Genomic DNA, 21,633 nt, shown 5'->3' with positions numbered 1-21,633 from the left:
TGCTTGCAGCTCTCTACAGAGAGCCCCACCCTCCTGTCTCTTTGTGAACTTCAGGACAAGGGTCGAGAGAGAGAGAGAGAGGGCTCTGGGAAGATAGGGGGGAGTGTCTCGGAACAGGGGGTCCTTGTCTCTAGTGAGTAGAAAGGCTATTTTAGCATGGTGAGTGGGGCCTTCTTCTGGACATGGGGAAGGAGCCAGGGAAGATCCACCAGGGTCGGGTGGACTAGGACTTTGGAAATGTATGGGTAACCCCATACTCCCCTATCCCAGACCCACTCAGCTTTGTGTCTAAGAAAACAGGTCACACAAGGTCAACCTGCCTCCCCCGGGGACCTGCAGCCCCTGCCAACCCCTGCGGTGGCTACTATCAGAAGGCGGAAGAGGGACAGTGGCTCACTGAAGGGGAGGAGAGGGGGACGACCCTCCCCACATCCACGGAACAGCACGGCGGGCCATCATTAGCAGCCCAGCAGCTCCAAACGCAGGGTGATGTGGTTATGCCAGGAAACAGGCAACACGCGGACGTAGCGAGCCTCGAAGGGTGTCTCAAATATGTTCTTCTTGTGCGAGTTGTTGTCAAAGTTGCCATGGAAGATCTGGAAACAGAAGGAGGCTCCATGAATTAGATCCCCTCACCTGGGGCCCCAGGTCAGGCCCTGGGGTGTCGGGGTGAGGAAAGGGGAGCACAGCGGGACACTCACCTTGCTCTCGGTACTCCCGCGTTCCCTGTACTCGGTCCAGTTCTTACCGTCGTTGCTGTAGGCCACCTTGAAGGCTGCCACGTACTGGACGGTGCCAAAGTCACGAGCCCCCTGGGTGATGATGCCCGACAGGCGCTTCTTGGTACCCAGGTCGACCTGTAAGAAACCAGTTTCTTTTCTTTGGACCATCTCCACAAGGGGAGAAAGAGTCAGGCTCAAATCTCAACGGGGCTCAAACCCCAGCTCCTTCACTTGCCTTGAGCCTCGGGCTTCTCATCCTTGAAAAGTGGGCATAAAGAAATACCACCATTGAAAAGAGTGAGAATCCCAGAACACCACTGTCCAAAGGGAACGTTGTTGTTGTTGTTGCTGTTATGGGCCACTGAATTGCTTGCAATTATATGTACAACAGCTCAGAACCCTGCTCTGTCCTGTGCCAACCTTATTATCTCTGACACATCCCATTACTCCCATTACCTCAGTCACTGAATCAATCCATCTCATCCAGGGTCTTCCTCTCTTGCGCTGTCCCTCTACCTTTCCAAGCATGATATCCCTCTCCAAGGACAGGTCCCTCCTTGCAACATGCCCAAAATATGTCAAAGCAAGCTTCAGAATCCTTGCCTCCAAGGAGCAGCCTGGTTTCACCCTCTTTAGGATGAATCATATATTCAATACTATTCTCCAGTACCACAGCTCAAAGGCATCAATTCTCTATCATCCCTAGTCATTATCCAGCTTTCTGATGCATAGCAAGTAACTGTGACAACTATGGCCTGGATCAGGTGTACCTTAGTCTCCAGAATGACATCATTGCTCTTCAGTACTCTAGAGAGGTCCCTGACAACAGACTTTCCCAATGCAATCTGTCTTTTGATTTCTTGGCTGCTAGTACCAAGAGTTAAGGGAACACTACATGGTTTAAAATTAGGAAAGGTTTACATCCAGGCTGAATCCTTTCACCATACCTATTAATCTATATGCTGAGCAAAGAATTCAAGAAGTTGGTCTTTGTGAAGAAGAATGTGGCAACAGGGTTGGAGGAACACTCATCACTCTGTGTTATGCAAGTGGCACAACCTTGCTTGCAAAAAGTGAAAAGGACTTGAAGCATTTGCTGCAGAAGATCAAAGACTATACCCTTCAATATGGGTTACATCTTAACATTAGGGGGAAACATCTTCATCACTGCATCAACAGGTAGCACCATGATGTTGTTGTTGTTGTTGTTGTTGTTGTTGTTGTTGTCGTTGTTGTTAAGTGCTGTGGAATCGTAGACAACTCATAGCAACCTTATGAACAAAAGACCTAAACACCTGTATAACTTTCATCGTTTTTCCAAGTTCATAGAGTTTCCAGAGGCAAGCTATTGCAGAAGTGAATGCCACTCCAGCTTCCAAGTTATTTTAATCGGGGAGCTCCACCAAACACTGTCCACCATAGGTAACCATTCTCGCATTTGATGCATCAGTGTCACAGTGTTTAGCATCACAGAAACAACAAATTACTTCTATACAGCAAATAGATACTATGACAGATGAAGAAAAGAACAAAGTCGTCAACAATTTCATTTTGCTTGGATCCACAATCAGCATCCATGCTTCTGGCAGTCAAGAAATCAAAAGTTGTGCTTGCCCTGGGAAAATTTTCTGTCAAGGACCTCTCCAAAGTGCTAAAGAGCAAAGACACCAGTTTAAAGACTAAGGTGCACCTGATCCAAGCTATGGTCTTTCTAATTGCTTCCTATGTTTTTGACAACTGGACAATGAATAAGGATAACAGAAGAATTTATGCCTTTGAATTGTGGTGCTGAAGAAGAGTACTGAATATCTCATGAACTGACAAAAGAACAAGCCGGCCTGTCTTGGAGGAAATTCAACCAGAGTGCTCCTTAAAGGAAAAGATGGTGAAACGTTATCTCACTTACTTGGAGTATGTTGTCAGAAGGGACCAGTTAGTCCGTAGAAAAAGACATCAAGCTGGGAAAGGCGGAGGGTCAGAGAAAGAGAGGAAGATCCTCGACAAGATGGACTGACGGACTGACACAGTGACTCGACTGGATTAACAGAGCCAAGCATATCAGATTGTGAGGATGGCGCAGGATAGGTCCAGATCTGTATTCATACAGTCCCTATGAGTCTCAGTTGACTCTATTAACAACCTGATAAAAAATTTGCTAGTCACGGAGGCTAGTTCATGCTAGATGAAGCTTAGATGTCAGAGCCAGGGCCCTAGCCAAGCCCTGGCCCACTGCTGCCTTAAACCTGCACGAGTGGTCACAACCTACACTGCAATCCTGAAGGCACGTGATTTGAATCCCCGAGCTGCTCTGCAGGAGAAGGATGGGCAATCCCCTTCCGTGCGATTAACTGCCTCTGAAAATTTGCTGGAGGGTCAGCTTGGGTCGGTTCTGACTTGACAGCACACCGCAACAAAGGATATGAAGGGAACAGAATCATGGGGGAACTGACTTCTCGAGAAGACTCCTCACCCCAGAGGTCAAAGCCACTGCTACCAAGTCAACGCCAGTGCACATCAAGCCTCCCCGGGTTCCATAAATCTTCACAGGATTTCTCATGCACAGTGGCAGGTAGATTCACACCAACGGCCTTTTCAATAACAGCCCACCATGGCTAGTTTTGTACTATGCCGCCAAGGCGCCTTAGTAGCTCCCAGGAGGACTGTCTAAAGCCTTACGTTAGTGCCGAGGGGGCCAAGGACAGGGAACTGCTCAGGGAACCCGAATCCTGGGTTCAGACCTCCCACCCCAGCTTCAGCTCTGCCCATCCCTCACCATCATGGGAAACCTACCTGCTGGCAAAGGACGGGCAGTCCCAAGACCGGGCTTCCAAATGCAACCCTCCCAACCCACAGATAAGTCCCAGGCCGAGCCTCGTACTGCCAGGACTCAGTTTCCCCATTTATAAAACAAGTTTTTCAGCACTCTTTGTGTGTTCTCAGTGTCAAAACACTCGCTCCTTCCTTAGGCGGAGGTGCCGGGATGCCTGGGTCAAGGGTCCCTCCTCCACCACCACCTGCTGGCCTTGGGCTGAGCTTTCTCAACCTTAGGGCAGTTAAAGAGGTGGCTGTAGCCCAAACCACACACAGACACACCCACTTTCTGTCTTCCTCGACCTCGGAGCCCCACTGGAAAGAGCACTGGGCTCCATCTGGAGTTACAGGGTCAGAGCAAGGAGGTGAGAGGTGGGGCACGTGGGAAGAAGAAAGAGGAAAGCCCGAGAAAAACAAGGCTTCTCCAAACCTTCTTAGGAACCAGGTGCCACAACTGGGCAGAGTTCAAAGATGGGGAGCCCCAGTGGAGCCCAGCCGTAATGGACCCCAGCCTCAGTGGAGCCCAGTCCCATGGGACCCCAGCCCCAGCGGACCCCAGCCCCAGTGGACCCCAGTCCCAGGGGGCCCCAGACCCAGTGGACTCCAGTCCCAGGGGACCCCAGCCTCAATGGACCCCAGCCCCAACAGACCCCCAGCCCCGAAGCCCAGAAGCCCAGCCTCACCTGCAGCCACTCGGAGGGGTTGTTGGTCTTGGCGGTCCAAGCGTTTAATATGCCCTGCCTGTCCAGGCGTGCGAAGGAGGGGAGCCAGCCCCAGGCGCTCACCCCCCATGAGTTGTAGAAGCTGGAGGCCGTGATCTGCTTGTCAGGGATGGTGTTGTCCTTCATGCCCAGCGGTTCAGAGCATCCTACCGGCAAGGAGGCTGTAACAGGACCTTGGAACCCACAGGATCCCCACAGCATGAGCAAGGGGCACAAGAGGGAAGCAGCTGTGTGTCCTTTTAGGCCCCGGCAAGCTCTGGGACAACAGGCTCCTTCTGCCTCTCTGAACTAACCATTCCCACTGCCTGTCCCACCACCTCCCTCTGTCCTCCCCTCACCTCAGCTCCCACGTACACCCCTGAGTGGCCCCTCGTAGGTCATTTAAGACCACCCACCCACCACTCTCGCCATCAGCACCAGGCCAGCTTCTCCCTGCTCCACCAGGTCCCAAGCTCCTTCAAGGCCTGACCTGCAAGATGTGCTTGGGGAATCCACTGCCTGGCCCCTCACCTGAGCAGACTTCTCCCTCCTCGGCAGGCACCCCACTCCACCCCTTATGGTGCAGCTGTATCTATACTGTGGCCTGGGAGTGTCAGCAGAAACAAGCCAAGGCCAAACTCCATCATCGAGGGATTCTAGTTCCTGGCAACCCCTGTGTCACAGAACAGACCCTTGTGTCCCATATTCTCAGGCTGTAACCTGAAGCCTATCACCAGGCCTTTCTCCAACAGAGACACTGGGCAGGTTCAAACCTCCAGCCAAGAACAAACCACTCGTGCCTCCCAGAGGCCTAAAACCAAACCCATTGCTAGGGCATGGACACTAGTTCACAGCAAACCCCGACCCCTGTGGCTTCGGTGCTTACTCAGGTCATTTCATTTGCCGTGAGGACACTTCCAAGTAGATGTTCCTAACCCCATTCACAGAACACGTTATGCACTGTGGTCACGTTACACAAACTTCAGCCCAGGACACCACACCCCACCTCATGGTATCGCCACGACACACATGCTCCAGTCCAAAGAACTGCTGGGACTTGGGAATATGTCCAACCCCAGCCATCCATACAGACACACACACACACACACACACGATTTTCCTAGGGTGTGCCGCCCCATGTGCACTCCTGAGGGTCTAACTCTCCTTTCACGGGGCCCACCCGACACTCAGGACTGTGTCTGTCATCTTCACTAACATATGCATCTGGAAAGTGGGAGCGTGGATGGGTGGGTACACTTCCATGAGACTGAGGGCACGGCGGGCTTCACATCTGGCCTCTCCCTACTCCACAGCTCCACGTCCCTCTGGGGAACTGGGGGTGGGGGGTTGTGGATCCTGGGATTAGACATTACTAGATGGTGCGTAAGGAGTCCTGGTGGTAAAGCGAGTTAACTGAAAGATCAGTGGTTTGAAGCCACCAGTCACTCCTTGAAAGAAACACAAGGCAGTCGGCTGCCAGAAGGACTTAGAGCCTCTGTCCTACACGAGTCATAAGTGACTTGAGGCCATGGGTTTCATTTTAAGATATTTCAACTTGTTGATTTCTCTGTTTCCGCTTGCACCTTTGCCATCAAAAAAAAAAGGCATCTGCCTCCATGGTGCTGACAGGGCCTGGTAGCTGGCACCTTCCTCCCACAAAGGTTGAGAGGTGAATTGTTTCTGGGCTCCAGAGGTGGGGAGGCCGACAGCAGCCTAAAGCCTGAAAGAGCTTTGTCGGGGATGCAGTCAGTTATGTGTCCATTCTGCAGCACTTGTTCCAGGGGGGCCCTTCTAGAGACTACTTGCTCCCCATTTATTCCTGGCTCCCCTGGTAGCGGGTATTGCTGGACACGTGAAATGCAACTGACAACAGACAAAAATCTAACCTATGAATACTCATAACAGTGGGAAACTAACTCCTAAGGAGACTGGCTTCTCTTAGCACCCTGCTCAGATAGAAAACTAACATTTTTTTCTATAAATGTTTTTTTTTTAAGTGCTTTCTCTTGGTCTAGAAGAGAAATCAGCGACAGTTTCTTTATTTAACAAAGGTCCTTCTTGCTGCCCTCTCCACTCCGTCCCTGTCAGCTGTGGCCAGCAGTCACCTCTCCCCCGTGACACACTGATGGCGCCGACTATCTCGGTCACACTGATTGATAAGTCTGGGACTCAAACACTGGCCAGAACTCCTGGGCAAGAGAAGATAAAAATTCCCCAGACCTGCTGCCCTGTTGCCCCTCTGTGTAAGCCCACGGTCTTCAAGACATGAGACAGATTTGAGAACCTCAGACTCCCTGTCTCCAATATACCAATACACCTACGTGAAACCTTCCGCTGCCACAGCCTGCACTCTGTGTCCAAGGTGCATCTTTTGGTGACAGGTGCACAGCTCTGAGGTAATGGGGCAAAGGTCTGGACTCTCACCTCCAGGCTGGCTCCTAAGAGACTTTCTCCTCAGTAAGCCTCAGTTTCTCCAGCTGTAAAATTTGGAGGTACCATGGCACTGCTTCCCCTACACCCACACACCACACACTCGGAGGTGGTGTGAAAACAATGACTCTGTCTCAGCAGGTCTGGGACAGGGCTGGGTGATGCCGGAAGTACTTATCATGGATCTCACGCTGAGTATAGGACTGCTGTCCACTCAGTTAAACGAACCCACTCACTCTGATCCAAGCCAGCTTCACCTCTGAGAGGAATTGCCTAGGTAACATCCCACAGGGTCCCCCTCAGCTCACAGCTCCAGTACTGACGCCACTTCAAGGAACTCTTCTAGACAAAAAGCTAATCAAATCCTAGTCCAAAATTACTACCACTGAGTCGATTTCTCACCAGGTGTCCGAGGCTGTATATCTTAACGGGAGCAGGAAACGCCTTTCTCCAGTGGAGAAGCGCATGGATTAGAACCGTTGGAGACCCTCAGCCTTGTGGCTAGCAGCGAAAACAGACCACCAGTGGAGTTCCTAATCAAGTCTTAGTCGCTTACTCACTGCCATCGAGTCAGAATCAGAACTGACTCTTGATGACCCTCCAACAGGTGTCCAAGGCTGCAAATCACCTGGAAAGAGATGGTCTCTCTTTCCCATGAAGCTACTGGAGGATTTGAACTCCCAGAGAGGTGTGGCCTTTGACTTATGAGCTTAACTCCCTACAGGCTACACCAGCAGAGCTCCCTCATATCCTATGGGGGGGGGGGGGTGCCATCGACTTGGAACTGACTAGTGGCTGACCCGCCAGCAGGTTTTCAGAGGCTTTAAATCAGTGGGAGGAGACTGCCCCTCTTTCTCTCACAGAGCAGCTAGTGGGTTTGAACAGAGTGCCTAAGGGCTGGCAGTGCAGCTCCGTACCACTAAACCACATCCTGTTAGCATGCCCATGCAACAGCAAGTGCTGAAATCACAGCCACCCTTTCATCAGAATAAAGACTGAAATCTTAACATGATCCACAAGACTGCCTGGGCCGGCCCCAACCACCTTTCCTGCCTTTTCACCATCAAGCTCCCCTCACTCTCCAAGCTGCGGCCTCGCTGGCCTGATTTCTATCCTTCAACACACCCCCTGGCCTTTGCACTCTTTGCTTCCTCTGCCAGAACATTCCTTCCAGCTTCTGTCGTGGCTGGTTCCCCATCAATCAGCCTCCACTCAAAGGCCATCCCAGCAGAGTTGTCCCTGAGGCACTTCTGCGACTCAACTCCCAGTCTTCCTCCACTTTTCTCTTTATATCTCATAACAAAAAGAAACCCCAATACATAGCTGTCAAATTGGAATGGACTCATGATGGACCCTCGGGGGCTGGGGATTCCTGAAGCTGTTAACTGCATGGGAAGAGATTGCCTGTCTTTCTACTGAGGAACAGCTAGTTCATTCAAATAGCCAGAGAGGCACCACCTTCAGATCAGCAGTGCAACTCCCTACAGACGAGGCCACCAGAGCTCTCTGAGCTCCTAACAACTATCTCAGAGTCCCCTTAATGAATTCACATTTCAATTCATTCTCCCTCACTAGACTACCAAGGAGGTCAAGGATGTCTCCACTGCTGCTCCCTAAAGCTGGAAACACAGTAGGAGCTTATCAAGTATCTTAATATATACCCACTAAACTAAGTAACTCATCAATTCACCAAGGACACCATGCCTGGGGAGAAGAATCCTGGTGCGGGCCACCAGTGCCTTTGTGGATTCACAAAACTAACACACACACACAGTTACACTCACTCTCTCTGTCTCTCTCTCTCTCTGTCTCTATCTCTCTCTCTTAATCTCTTTCTCCAATCAGCTGTCAGCCTTCTCGGGAAAGGAGGCAGCTGGGTCCCCAGAGGGAAGTAGTCAGGGCGTTTGGCTCCATTTTCCTCCTTTTTCTGAAGTTTGCCCACTCTTGGCCTTAAGAGGGTGCCAGCTTCCAAACAGTCAGGGACGCAACAGTCAGAGAGCAACCTCCAGACCAGCCAACCACTGTGCCGGCCAGTGAAAGCCGGGGTGGGCGCCCACAAACTTGGCTCTGTCCTTTATCAAACCTGTCATCTAGGGTGTCACCAAGCCAGTTCTGACTGATCACCACTCCAGGTGCTAGAGTAGAACAATTCCACCAGGCTGTCTTGGCTAGAATGTTTTATGGATGCAGCTGTCATGAGGTGTCATTGAGTCAAGTACAACTCAACGTGACTCTGAGATCCGAATCCTGTCCTATCCTGTGTCATCCTCGTCATCTCTGACATATGTGAGCCCATTGCTGATGTCACCTTGTCAATCCAGCTCGTTGAGGGCCTCCCTCTCCTTCACTTTTCCTTTTCTCCCCTTTATTTTTCACCTTTCCAAGCATGATATCTCTTTCCAAGGAATAGCCAGTCAGTCTCTCCTAGCAAAATGTTCAAAGTATATGAGACAAAGCTTCATCATCTTTGCCTCCGGGGAGCACTCTAGCCGCACTTTTTCTAAGATCTGTTTATCCTTTTGACAATCCCTGGGATATTCAGTAATCTCTAACACCACAGCTCAGCCAGGCCTTTTTCCTGAGTGAATTTAAACCCTCACCCTTTATGGTAGGATCTGAGAGCCAACTGGATATGCTTCTCATGGATCTCTACTACGCATAATTGTCGAGGGAATTTCAACTCACAGTGACGCTACAGGACAGAGCAGAACTGCTCACTGGGTGTCCACAGCTCCTAACACAAAGGCCTAGACTCTTTGGTGGCTCAAATCCACCAATGGCTGTGCACGAGTAAGACGGGTAATCTCTTCTCATGTGATTTACCGCCTCGGAAACCCGAGCTGGCTTGGGTTCGAATCTTCCCAGAGGAAGACTGCCACACTTTTCTCTCACAGAGTGGCTGGTGAGTTAAAACTGCCAACCACTCTGTTAGCAGTTGAATGTTTAACCAACAGATCACGAAACATCTTTTCATTGTTGTTGTGTACCATCGAGTCAGAACCGACCCCTAACTGACTCTCCAGCGGGCTTTCTGAGGCAGTAAATTGCATGGGGGGAGAATGTCCAGGCTTCTCTCACAAGGCATCCGGGGAATTTGAATGACATCCCTTAGATTGCATTGCAGTTTCTTACCACTCAAAAGGCACTGAAAACAAACATATAAAAACACTGATTTAACATCTCTCACACACACATACACAGACAAAGCCCAGCTAGGCAAAGCACTCTGCTCTGAGCAGTCCTGGTGTTCTTTGAAATGGGAAAACAGAGTCAAGAGTGCCCTGGAGGGCAGGTCTCAGATAAGACAAGCAAAACCTCAGCACCCCAGTTGTGGCCAGTGAGCCCCGAGGTTCCACCTGTGGCCAGCAGATGGCACTGTGACAACAACAACGACAACAAAAAGGAGCTGCACAGCCTTCAAGCAGCATGCCATTCGGGTGAGCTAAGGCCTCCCCGGGCGCCTTAGCTTCAGGCTTTTCCAAGGTGGAGATCTTGACTCAATAGAAATCTGTTTCTGCCTTTCTCATCGCTCCACTGGAGGATCTCCCTGGAATAAGCAACAGCAAGCATCAATTCCAACCCTATTTGTCCTAGAGGCCTCCTTCACATGTCAGTTGGCAGCTCCCAGCCACTCTGTCCAACTGAGAAAGCTGTGGTTGTTGGCTTCTGTAAAAATATACAGCATGGAAACCCTAAGGGGCAGCAGTACTGTCCTAAAGGTTGCTGTCAATTGGAATGGACTCCTTGACAATGGGACTAGATGTTAAAGGACCCCTGGTGGAGCAGTGGCCTTGAACCTGTGAGCTCTTCCAACAAGAGAAGGATGAGGCAGTCTGCTCCCACGCAGAACGCAGCCTTCGAAAGCCCATGGGGCAGTCCTGCCCTCTCCAGTAGGCAGAGGTGACAAGATAGCCATAGATTTTTAGATTTTTGGGTTTTTTATATAGGTATTAAAGGAGTACTGGATAATACAAATGGTTAAGCACTCCAACGACTAGTGGTTCGAGCTCGCCCAGAGGCACCTCCAAAACTTGCCCTGATATCAAGTGACCGCAACAAGAGTGCACACAGACACTGATCTAGGAACAGGACACACAGGAAATGCAGCAAATTCCTATAAGCCAGGCTCCTTCCCTTCACAGAGCTGATGTGTGCTGAACAGAACTCATGCTACATCCTCTAGGTGCACAAAGAATGACCTAAAATAGGTGGAAAATACTTTGGAAACTGCAGGCCATCCCACTGAGGGGCAGGCAGGCCCTGGGTTATTAACAGTTCCATACAACTCAGATTACAAACCAAGTCTGGTAAAGCCTCCAAGAAAATCTGAGGCACAAACAACAGCTTTATTGCAACAAACAGGCACTACTTTGTGACGGGCATGAAAACATTATCAATACTGTATGTGAAAGATGTTGTGCTGCATATAGATGTGTCTCTTTAATATTTTTTATGCCTAGAAAGTTACACCACATATTAAGGTAAGCCATTTGGCTAGTCATTTAGATACGAATGGTAGCTTACTGTTTCAACTTGTGCATAAATTGAAAGGAAAGGAGGGCCTTGGGAAAGGAAGCTGTTAATAATCTAGGGCATAATCCATCATGGTTTTGTTCCTCTAAGAAATACAATGCCTAGCACAACGGCTGAGTGCCAATGGTCAGGTGAGCCCTGGAGTGTGCGTCTCCAGCCTGTGGCTTAGCCCGAGGTTCTGGGCCTGGTCACTGTCCACACAGTTCTACCTGGCTGAGAAGCCAAAGAGGAGAGAAGGGTCATCTCCTAGAAATGGACACTCACCAGACAGCTCACAGCCAAGCAGCTCAAAGCGGAGGGTACAGCGCTGGTGGCAGGTCACAGGGACCAGTCTCAGATACTGCGTCTCCACGGGGAGGTCAAACAGGTTCATCTTTATGCTGTTTTTATCCTTGTTGCCCTCAAACAGCTGAAAGGGAAGGGCATTTCATAAGAATCAGTTATTGAGGGCGGTCCTGCTTTCTGGAGTCATCTCATCTTCCTCTTTGAACTTGGGGATCCTTTACCCTTCCTTTGACCTCCCCATGCCCCTAAACATAGATTCCCATTCATTTACCCTCTTCGGTCATCATGGGATCCTATCTTTTACACAGAGCTACCTACAGAATGCCTCTATGTATATCAGAAAAAGGTACTTCATTCAACATCCAGTATGATGACAATTTTCTGACAGATTTAAATTTGTAAACACATGAGGTCTGCCTTTGAATAGTGCCCAGTTGATAATGAAATCCTTGACTAGTATACACCCTACACAACTGTACATGGTGGTCCTGGGGGCTCAGACTACATCTCAACTCTACTACCACCCTTGATGAACCATGTCACTTTTTGAGTCTCCTTATTTTTATCTAAAAAGCAGAGCTGTTACTTGAAACCAGAGCATACGGGTACAATCTCGGTTTCCAGGAACCAAGACACAGTTGAGGGGACCTCAGGGCACCCTCCCTTCACTGGGGCCCTCAAGATAGCCCAAGGATGCCCTTCTGTAGGGGCCCAACAAGACTCACCTTATCTCCAAGGCTCTCTGGATCCTGGATGAACTGGAATGTGTGCCCATCAAGGCTGTGAGCAACCTTGAAGCGCTTCACGTATTCAGCACTGGCCACACGGCTGGCACCTTGTGTCACCACTCCTGTCACCCACATCCTCCGAAGCAGGTTAACCTGGGCAGGTAGCAGAAAGACTGGGGCCTTCATTTCCCAGGTTTTTGTCCAGGATCCAGAAACCCAACCATCACTCCAAGGCAAGTAGGAAAACAGCAAGGTGGCTGTGTATATGCCTGGAGAGGGGCAGGACCTAACAAGTGACATATTGATTGACGAAGAGCATAGGGCACCGTGCTCACGGAGGCACACAAAGAGGGTCAAAGTAGTCCCCTAAGCGCAGCCCCACCACAGCCTAGAGTCTGCTCTCCGTGCATCTGGGCCACCAAAGTGGCTGTCATTATGGACATGCACAGCCTTCTCCCTCACCTGTGGGCACCTGCTACTTTGCTACCTGGCCCCAGTTATTCCTCCTTTCCTGGTGGCTCAAATACAGAACTATTCATCCCACCTTCTCCCCTGCTGTGGCCATGCCCGCCACTGCCCAGCCCAGAGCCAACCCTTGAAGAGTTGGAGGTCAGTTGTCCACACCTGGATCCAGGGGTGCTTGTCGTAGTTGCTGGCTGCCCAGGCGTTGACGATGCCGCTTTGGTGCAGGCGGGCCAACTCGGGGGCCCAGCGCTGCATACCCATGAAGCCCATGTGGACAGAGGAGGCCGAGATCTGAGAGTTGGCAATGGCGCCCCCTTCCATGCCCAGTGGTGTGAGGCAGTCTGGAAGAGGGAGATGGTCATCAGGCGGCCCCCAGGAGGGGCCGGGGCTAGTGGGGACCCAGAAGGCAAGAAAGGAAGGTGGTGTGACCTCTCCCTGTATCCAGAGCCAGAGAGAACCTCAGAGCCTCCATTCAGAGCAGGGACTAAAGGGATTTAGGCACAAAAGGGGGGCGTGCCCAGTGAGAGGGGCACAGCCAGCCTTGGGTGGGGATGTGAGGGTGAGAAAGTGGCAGAGGTCAAGCAAAAATTCCCCAGGATCACATGACCGGTCAGCACAGTCTCCCTCATTCAGGGCAGCATTATTATGGCGTGGGAGGTACAGGACGGAAAAGAAAATGCCCATGGGAGCTCCCTTCTTGCCCTTCCCTACTACACCCGGCCCCTGGCTTCCCAGGAAGAGGGGTTTCAGAAGGGACAGTGGGCAGGGCAGTATATGCATGGCACACAAACCAACAAGAAAAATCTGCCCAAACTCTGCTAGAATCCCCCTGGCAGGGGTTTTAAGATGTGGCATGAACACCCCTCTGACATCCCTATACCTCCTGCCCCATCACCTACCTTTGTCTCTGACTGTCACCCTCACCTCTCCCACGGGGGGGGGGGAGCTGCAGGCTCAGCCCCCAGAAACTCCCTTCCAGACAGAGCACCCATCCCTCAGCCCAGGCTCCGAGGTCAAGTCGGCATCAGAGCACACAGGGCTGAGCAGAGAGTAATCACACACCCCGGGGTCTGACAGCGGATTCCAACTCCTGACGCCCCTGCCTGGGCTTCCAAGGCTGTACGTCTTTACAGGAGGTGGCTGCCCAGTTCCTTCCCTCAGAGGTGGATTCAGACCACTAACCTTTTGGTTAGCAAAACAACACGTAATACACTACATTTGCAGACTTCTTTCCTGGGTCCACAGAAGGGTCCAAACATGTATTTGTATGTGTGTGTGTCCTTGTGGGTTCCAGGAAGCACTCCAAGCAACAATCAAAGGTCCTTTTGGGGGATCCCCTACCTGTGTGGCTGTTCCCTGCCTTTCTGAGCAGGTGCCACCAAACCCAGTCTGGACAGACCTGGAGCCAAGGAGCCTGAAGAAGGCTTGGTGGATAATTCCAGCTCCGTCGTATCCACAGTTACCTGGCTTCCAGCACAGTAATTAGACCAACCCCTGGCCCCACCCTGGTCCTGGCCTGTCACGGCAGGACTCGCACTGCTCCCACACACATCCTTCACCCAAGATCTCAAACAGCCTCAGCTGAGAGACCAAGGAATGGGCCTTCGGTGGCAGCTCTTCTGAGGGAAAGGGCCTCCCTGCTCCGTACCTTCTCTGCCCAAGGGTCCCACTTCCTACCAGGTAGCCTAGTCTTCTCTCTTCCCCTTGGATCTCAGCAAACCATAGGGTCCCTCCTCATACAGCTGCCTGGTCCACTGCCTGAGATGCTAAAGTCGGCCCTGCTGGACTCTGGGAACTTGGAATCCCACCTCCCCATTCCACCCGTCCCTGTACCCAGCGAGAGACTGGCCCAGCTCACAGTAGGCACAACCCTGTCTGGAGGAGCCAGAGAATGAAAGGGACCCAGAGAGGCTAGCATGGAGAGCCACTGCTGACGGATAACCGGTCTTGTCACTGGGCACCGAGTCAAGCCATTACATGGCTGAGTGGTAATGCAAGCAGGCAGAGTCAACTCCTTTACTCACTGGGCCTCTGACAGGCCACCTGTGAGCACACAGCCGTCCCCAAGGCCCTTCCCAAGTCCCGGAAGGTCGGAGGTCAGATCTGGGCCAGGAGTGCACAATTCAAAGACCCAAGCCTGATTTACTGCCCTTCCAGACCTTCACCGATCGCAATGTGTTTATCTTCCCCTCCTGGTAGTAAACCTCAGGCTTGCTCCCATGACCTCTAGGGTCAGTTACCATGATCTGGAGGCACTTCGGGGCTACTTCAAAATTCCAGGAAAGAGGGAGAAGAGGAAAGCCTGGGGAGGGTCAACAGGATCCTGACACCCCCACCCCTACCCCTCGCCACTCCTCAGGGCCTCAGGGAGGCTCTGCCTCGGCCTCCCCAGAGGAGGCCTCTATCCAGGAAGTAAGGCCAGTCATAGCCTGAGGCACCAGGCCTACACCTCAGAGTCCACCCACACCCCCCACCCCGCACCAAGCAGGACCCCCGTACTCACTGGCCTCACAGTGGATGCCTGCGAAGCCTCGTGGACACTTGCAGAAGAACTCAGTGAAGACGTCCCCTCGTTGTGGGACTACGATGCATTCAGCATTATGGTGGCACGGATTTGGCATACAGGGACCTAGGGAGGCAGGTTAAGGGGTCAGGCAAGTGCTGGGGACAGACATCAGGACAGCAGATGCACCGGTCCTAAAGGGCCCACCAAGTGAACTCGGTCACCTCTCCACCATAACTTTCCTAAACAAGGTGGGAGCAAAGGAAGATCACGTCCAGGTGAACCCGTCCAAACAAGGGAAGCTCCCCACCCTCTCAGGCATCCATGATGTTTCCAGGGTCATGCTGGCCACAAACAGGAGAGGATGCTGAGGGCCGAGGCCCACGATAGGGACAGCCAGCAGCCAGAGGCCTGAGCAGCTTGAAAGCTGGGGTGTGGAGAAGTAGGAACAGCCCAGGGCAGGTACCTTTAAGAGTCGCATTGCATGTGGTGCCTACGAAGCCTTCAGGACAGAGGCAGTAGAAGGAGACACTGTCCGGGCCCATCATGCAGGTCCCTCCATTCAGGCACTGGTTGGGGTCACAGTAGTCCCCTGCAAGGGCAGCCTTCACTTAGGGACAGCAAGTCGTCCATTCAATAAACATGTGGAGGTCAGTTACTATGCACAAGCTAGGCCCTGAGGCAGAAAGGGGTCTCTATAGTCCAGGCCTCAAGGGAAGCGAGCAGGTGAGCACATCGTGAAGAGGGGCAGGAGATGCCTGTACGTGGAGCTGTGCAGGGCATGACCGCTGCCAGGAAATGGGAGTTCTGGCCAAGCAGGGGACAGCTGAGGTGGGAGCCAGAACTCAGGTGAGGCGGGGTAGGCTGGGGACCGAGGAGAGAACATGTGGAGGTCTAGCAGGAGCATGAGAAACAATCTGTGTTGGAGAACAGGAGACACGCTGTAGAGGTTGGATGAAGATAAGAGGGCATTATTGACAACAAATTTAGACCTCACATCCTGCAAACCGGGGATTCCTAAGCTTCGAGCTGCCTCATAATCACTGTCCATCAAGTAAAACAGCAGGGAGTGGGGGAATTCCATGAGATTCTCCAGTATGAGATGAGAATAGCAAAGAAGCCACTTTCAATGCTACAAATGGTTTTTGTTGTTGTTATGTGCCATCGAGTCGATCGCGACTCATAGCGACCCTATGTACAACAGCCCTAAACCGTGCTCTGTCCTGTGCCAATCTCATTGCCTCTGACACACCCATCCCGATTACCCCAGTCACTGAATCAATCCACCTCATAGAGGGTCTTCCCCTCCTGCGCTGTCCCTCTAATCTACCCAGAATGATGTCCCTCTCTAAAGATCTCTCCTTACAACATGTCCAAAGTATGTCAGACGAAGCCCCAGAATCCTTGCCTCCAAGGAGTAGCCTGGTTTAACCCTCTCTAGGATGGATCTGTTTGTTTTCTTGGCAGTCCATGGTGCATTCAATACTCTTCTCCAGCACCACAGCTCAAAGGCATCAATTCTCCTTCTATCCTCCCTAGTCATTGTCCAACTCTCTGATGCATAACAAGTGATTGCAAAAACCATAGCCTGTATCAGGCGCACCTTCGTCTCCAAAGAGACACTGTTGCTCTTGAGTACTTTAGAGAGGTCCCTAACAGCAAACTTTCCCATCGCAGTACGTTTTTTGATTTCCTGGCTACTAGTGCCAAGAGTGTTGACTGTGGAGCCAAGCAAACTGAAGCTATGAACAATCTCAATCTCTTCGCCATCCATCCTGATGCTACCGATTGGTCCAGTGGTGAGAATTTTTGTCTTCTTGACATTGAGCCTCAGTTCATATTGAGGGCTGCAGTCCTTGACCCTCTGCAGTAAGTGCATGAGGCCCTCCTCAGTTTCAGCAAGCAGGGTTGTGTCATCTGCATAACGCAGATTGTTGATAGATCGTCCACCAACCCTAACGCCATGCTTCTCCTCATAGAGCCCAGCCTCCCGGAGAATCTGCTCTGCGTACAGGTTGAAAAGGTATGGAGATAGGACACATCCCTGGCGTACACCCTTCCCAATTTTGAACCATGCAGTGGTAAGGGGGGGGAAAGGATAAAAAAAAGCTCATCTGCAGGGATGCTGTGGCTCCACTAGGCTGAGGAAGTGTCTTGTATCTGAATTAAGATCTCTCTGGCTGCTGGATGGGGATTTGAGGTGGGAGGCCCAGGAAACATCAAAGAAGCTGTCACAGGGAGAGGGAGTCAGGGCAAGGGGTGGACAGGCGGGGGTGAGGAGGAAGCCTGGATCTGAGTCTCAGGGGGCTAAGGCAAGAGGAGAAAGGGAGGCCCCCGGGGGTTTCAAGCTAGGGTCTGGGGGACAGATGTGACCTATCAGTCTTGGAAAAACACAAAAGCAGCAGGGGCTTGAGCGGGTCAGATGTGAATGACTACGTAGGATGGTCAAGGAAGCCCCCAACTCCACATTCAAAACTGGGTCCCCTTTGACTGAGACTGTGGTCCTTAAAGACCCTTCAAACACAGAGCTGAACCCACTCCATTTGAATGGTAGATTCAAATTCACCAGCTGCTCCACTGGAGAAAAACAGGCAATCTCCTCCCATACGACTCACAACCTCTGAAAACTCACTAGAAGGTAAGTTATGAGTCAATTTTAACTCAACGGCAATGAGAATTTCAGAATAGATAATGAAGGAGGCATGGTCCACAGGAAGCCATACCCAAAGCCAGGCCCTTCCAGCAGATTGGGTCCACCAGCAATTCCATGGGACAAAGAAAGGCAATCTCCCTACATGCAGTTTACAGCCTCAAACATCAGTGGATGGTGAAGTCTAACTTGAGAGCAATGAAAATTTAATAGCTAATGATCTCAAAGATGGGAATCCCCTGTTAGCCTAAGTACAGGCCTAAGATAAATAATAACAACCCTCCTGAGAGACATTATTACTCAGAAATTGACCTTGAGGCTAAAACTGAAGTATTTGCTCCAAACAATGTTCAGAAAACAGGAAGAGACAGGAAAGAAAGATGAGTAAAAATGGGAGAATCAGCGAGGAAGTGGGAAGAGTGTGGATGCATTAAGGGAATTATAACTGACATTACAAAACGAAATGTGTCTAAATTGCTGAACTGTAACCTAACATGCTCTGTAAATGTGCAACCTCATTGTAATTATCTTTTAAATGTGTTCCTTAAACATTGGGCTTGAAGGTCAGGGTCCACCCCACGAGCAGACCCCCTTGTACTCACTGGTCTCACAGTGAACACCTCTAAAGCCCCGAGGGCACTTGCAATAGTACTTGGAGGAGGAGTTCCCTTCTGGTAGGAGTACCACACATTCAGCATTTTGTAGACAAGGATTTGAGAGACAGGGATCTAGCGAAGCAGGTAAAGAGAACAGGTGGTCAAGCAGGTGCCGAGGACACATATCAGAAGAGCAGATGTGCCCAGTCATGAAAGGTGCGCCTCTTGAACTCAGTCCCCTGTCCATCTCCCTCTCCCTCCACGCCAATCTCCCTAATGAGGTGTGAGGAAAAAATAATCAGGAGCAGGTGAACCAGCTGAAATGAGGGAAACACCCACTCTCTCAGGCATCCTGGGTGTTTCTAGGGTCATGCTGTCCAACAACAGGCGTGGGTGCTGAGGACCACAGCCCACTGTGGACAGCCAGCAGTCAGAGGCCCAGACACTTGGAGCTGGGGGAAAAGGGTGGAGCTGAAGGCACAGCCCAGGGCAGGTACCTTCATCAGTGATATTGCATACGGCGCCCATGAAGCCTTTAGGACAGAGGCAGTAGAAGAAGGCACCGTCCTTGCCCACCACGCAGGTCCCTTCATTTAGACATGGGTTGGAGTCACAGATGTTTTCTGCAACGGCAGCCTTTACTCAGGGACAGCAAGTCGTCCATTCAATAAACATATGGGGGTCACTTGCTATGGACAAGCTGGGCCCTGAGATGGAAAGGGTACCTATAATCAAGGTCACGAGAGGAGGCGGTCTGGTGAGCACAGTACGAAGAGGTGCAGAATCAGGCTGCACTTGGAGCTGCTGAGGGAATGATTTCTCACTGGAAGACGAGAGTTCTGGCAGAGGAGGGGCCTTCTGAGATGGGGGCCGAAATCCATGTGAGGTGGAGGAAGCTGGAGAAAGAGGGAAGAACATTTTACAGGAGACCATGGTGTGTTTGGGGCACAGGTTTAAGACAGGCTGGAGACAGACTAGAAGGGGCCGTAAAAGAAGGGAAAAGTTTATCTGCAATGAGGCGTTGGCTCCCCTGGGCAGCACCAAGACCTCTCTGGCTGCTGAGTGGAGATCTAATCAGAGGAGCTGAGGTGGGAGGCCCAGGAAACACCAAGAAAACTGTGACAAGCAACTGGTAATGGAGTCAGAAGAGAATGTGAGAAAGATGCTGGATTTGAGAGGCCTGTGAGGACTGAAGCGGGAGGCTGGAGAACAGAGGTTTCAGGCTAGGGTCTGGGGAACAGATGTGTTCTGTGGGGTATACCTCTTGGGGAAGAACACAGGAGAAACAGGGGTACGAGGGATCAGATGTGAATATAGGTTGGTAGAGTGCCAAGCTCACACCCAAAATGCATCCCCTCTACCAAGATGGTGGCTCTTAGACACCCTTGAAACCCAGAGCTGAACCCTCCTCTGGGGATCACCTGTCAGCCAAACATGGGCAGACGCATAAGATGAACAACAGCAACCCTCCCAAGGGGCACAGTGCTCAGAACAGTGAGCTGTGAAATTGACAGGGCTTCCCTCATTTGTTACAGAACAAAGGTCAGAAGACAGGAAGAGGCAGGAAAGGACGAGTGGAGGTAGAAGGATCAGGAAGGAGGTGGAAGAGTGCAGGGCCATTAAAGGAACTGTAACATTGTAAAGGGGAATGTGCATACATTGCTGAAAGGAAAATAAATGTGCTCTATGGACTATACAGTCATATTTTTGAAAATATGTTCCTTAAACATTGACCTTGAAGCTCAGCATCCCCCCTCCATAAGCAGACCCCCCCAGTACTCACTGGCCTCACAGTGGAAGCCTGTGAAGCCGGGAGGGCACCTGCAGAAGTACTTAGCAAAGGTGTCCCCTCGTGGTGAGACGACCACGCACTCAGCATTGTGCTGGCAGGGATTTGGGACACAGGGACCTAGTGAGGCAGGCAAAGAGAACAGGTGGTTAGGCAGGCACTGGCACAGAAATGGGGACAGCAGATCCAGCAGAAGGATCTTCCAAATGAATTCAGTCCTTGGTCCACCTCTCCCTCCACTCCAATCTCCCTAAGTGGGTGCAATAAAGGATGACCACCTGCAGGTGACACAGCCCAATCACACCCTCTCATGCATCCTGGCTATTTTCAGGGGCATGGTAGTTGTAAACGGGAGAGGGCGCTGAGCCCAGGACACTTGGAGCTGGTGGCAAGGAGCAGAAGGCACAGCCCTGGGCAGGTACCTTCCTCAGTCACATTGCACATGGTGCCCGTGAAGCCTTCAGGACAGAGGCAATAGGAGGCACTGTCCTGGCCCACCATGCAGGTCCCTCCATCCCAGCAATGCCTGGGGTCACAGTAGATTCCTACAATGGCAGCCTTCACTCAGTAGAGCAAGTGGTCCATTCAGTAAACACGTGGGGGTCAGTTACTATGCACAAACTGGGCCCTGAGGCAGAAAGGGGTCTCTATAGTCCAGGCCTCAAGGGAAGCAGGCAGGTGAGCACATCATGAAGAGGGGCCAGGAGCAGCCTGTACATGGAGCTGTGCAGGGTGTGACTCTGGCCAGGGAGATGGGAGTTCCAGCCGAGGAAGGGACAGCAGAGGTGGGGCAAAAATCCCAGTGAGGTGGGGCAGGCTGGAGACTAGAAGGAGGACAGGAGATCATCTGTGTTGGAGAACAGGGAGACATGCTGTATGGGTAAGGCTGTAGACAGACTAGGAGGGGGGCATTTAGAATGACAAAAATAGATTCTCATCGTGCAGACTGGCGGCTCCTAAGCCTCCTGCAGCCTCACCATCACTGTCCACCAAGAAAAGAGGGAAAAACAATCAGTGAGATTCTCAAGAGAGAGGTTAGAGTAGTCAAGAAGCCATTTCTAACACTGGAAAGGAGAAAATGGATAGAAGCCCCTATGCATTGATGCTGTGGCTCCCCTGGGCTGGGGAAGCATCTCCAAGCTGCACAAGAACCCTCCAGATGCTGGGTGGAAATCTGAGGAGAGTGAGTGAGGTGGGAAGAAGAGGAAATATTGACGAAGCTCTAACAGGTCTCTGGTGATGGTGGAAGTCAGGAAAGGGGAAGGGTAGGGAGGCTGGATTTGACACATGTGTACAACAAACTCTAGAGCTGTAAAAGGGGGGCTGGAGGATACAGAGGCTCCAGGCTGGGACCTGGGGGACAGATGCGCCCTAGAGCCCTGGAAGAACACAGGAAAACCATGGGCATTCTGGAGGTCAG

The 21,633-nt window shown here is 51.4% G+C and overlaps 1 protein-coding gene across 1 annotated transcript in view; it reads right to left on the bottom strand.

The window, feature by feature from the left end:
* Nucleotides 1-458: 458 nt before the first annotated feature.
* The window catches only part of MFGE8 (milk fat globule-EGF factor 8 protein), a 31,823-nt gene continuing 10,648 nt past the window's right edge, over nt 459-21,633 (bottom strand). The window contains exons 3-9 of the mRNA XM_006885175.1: nt 15,179-15,304; nt 12,835-13,016; nt 12,208-12,363; nt 11,462-11,606; nt 4,217-4,401; nt 702-857; nt 459-596 (exon numbers count right to left, since the gene is read on the bottom strand). Of these exons, the coding sequence (XP_006885237.1) occupies nt 459-596; nt 702-857; nt 4,217-4,401; nt 11,462-11,606; nt 12,208-12,363; nt 12,835-13,016; nt 15,179-15,304 (1,088 nt within the window). The remainder of the gene's footprint in view (nt 597-701; nt 858-4,216; nt 4,402-11,461; nt 11,607-12,207; nt 12,364-12,834; nt 13,017-15,178; nt 15,305-21,633) is intronic.

Source organism: Elephantulus edwardii, unplaced genomic scaffold (assembly GCF_000299155.1).
Source record: "Elephantulus edwardii isolate Elephantulus edwardi_28Jun2011 unplaced genomic scaffold, EleEdw1.0 scaffold00041, whole genome shotgun sequence".
Lineage (NCBI taxonomy): Eukaryota > Metazoa > Chordata > Mammalia > Macroscelidea > Macroscelididae > Elephantulus > Elephantulus edwardii.
Note: the sequence above shows the minus strand (reverse complement) of the source record. Positions and strands in the feature narration are given on the sequence as shown.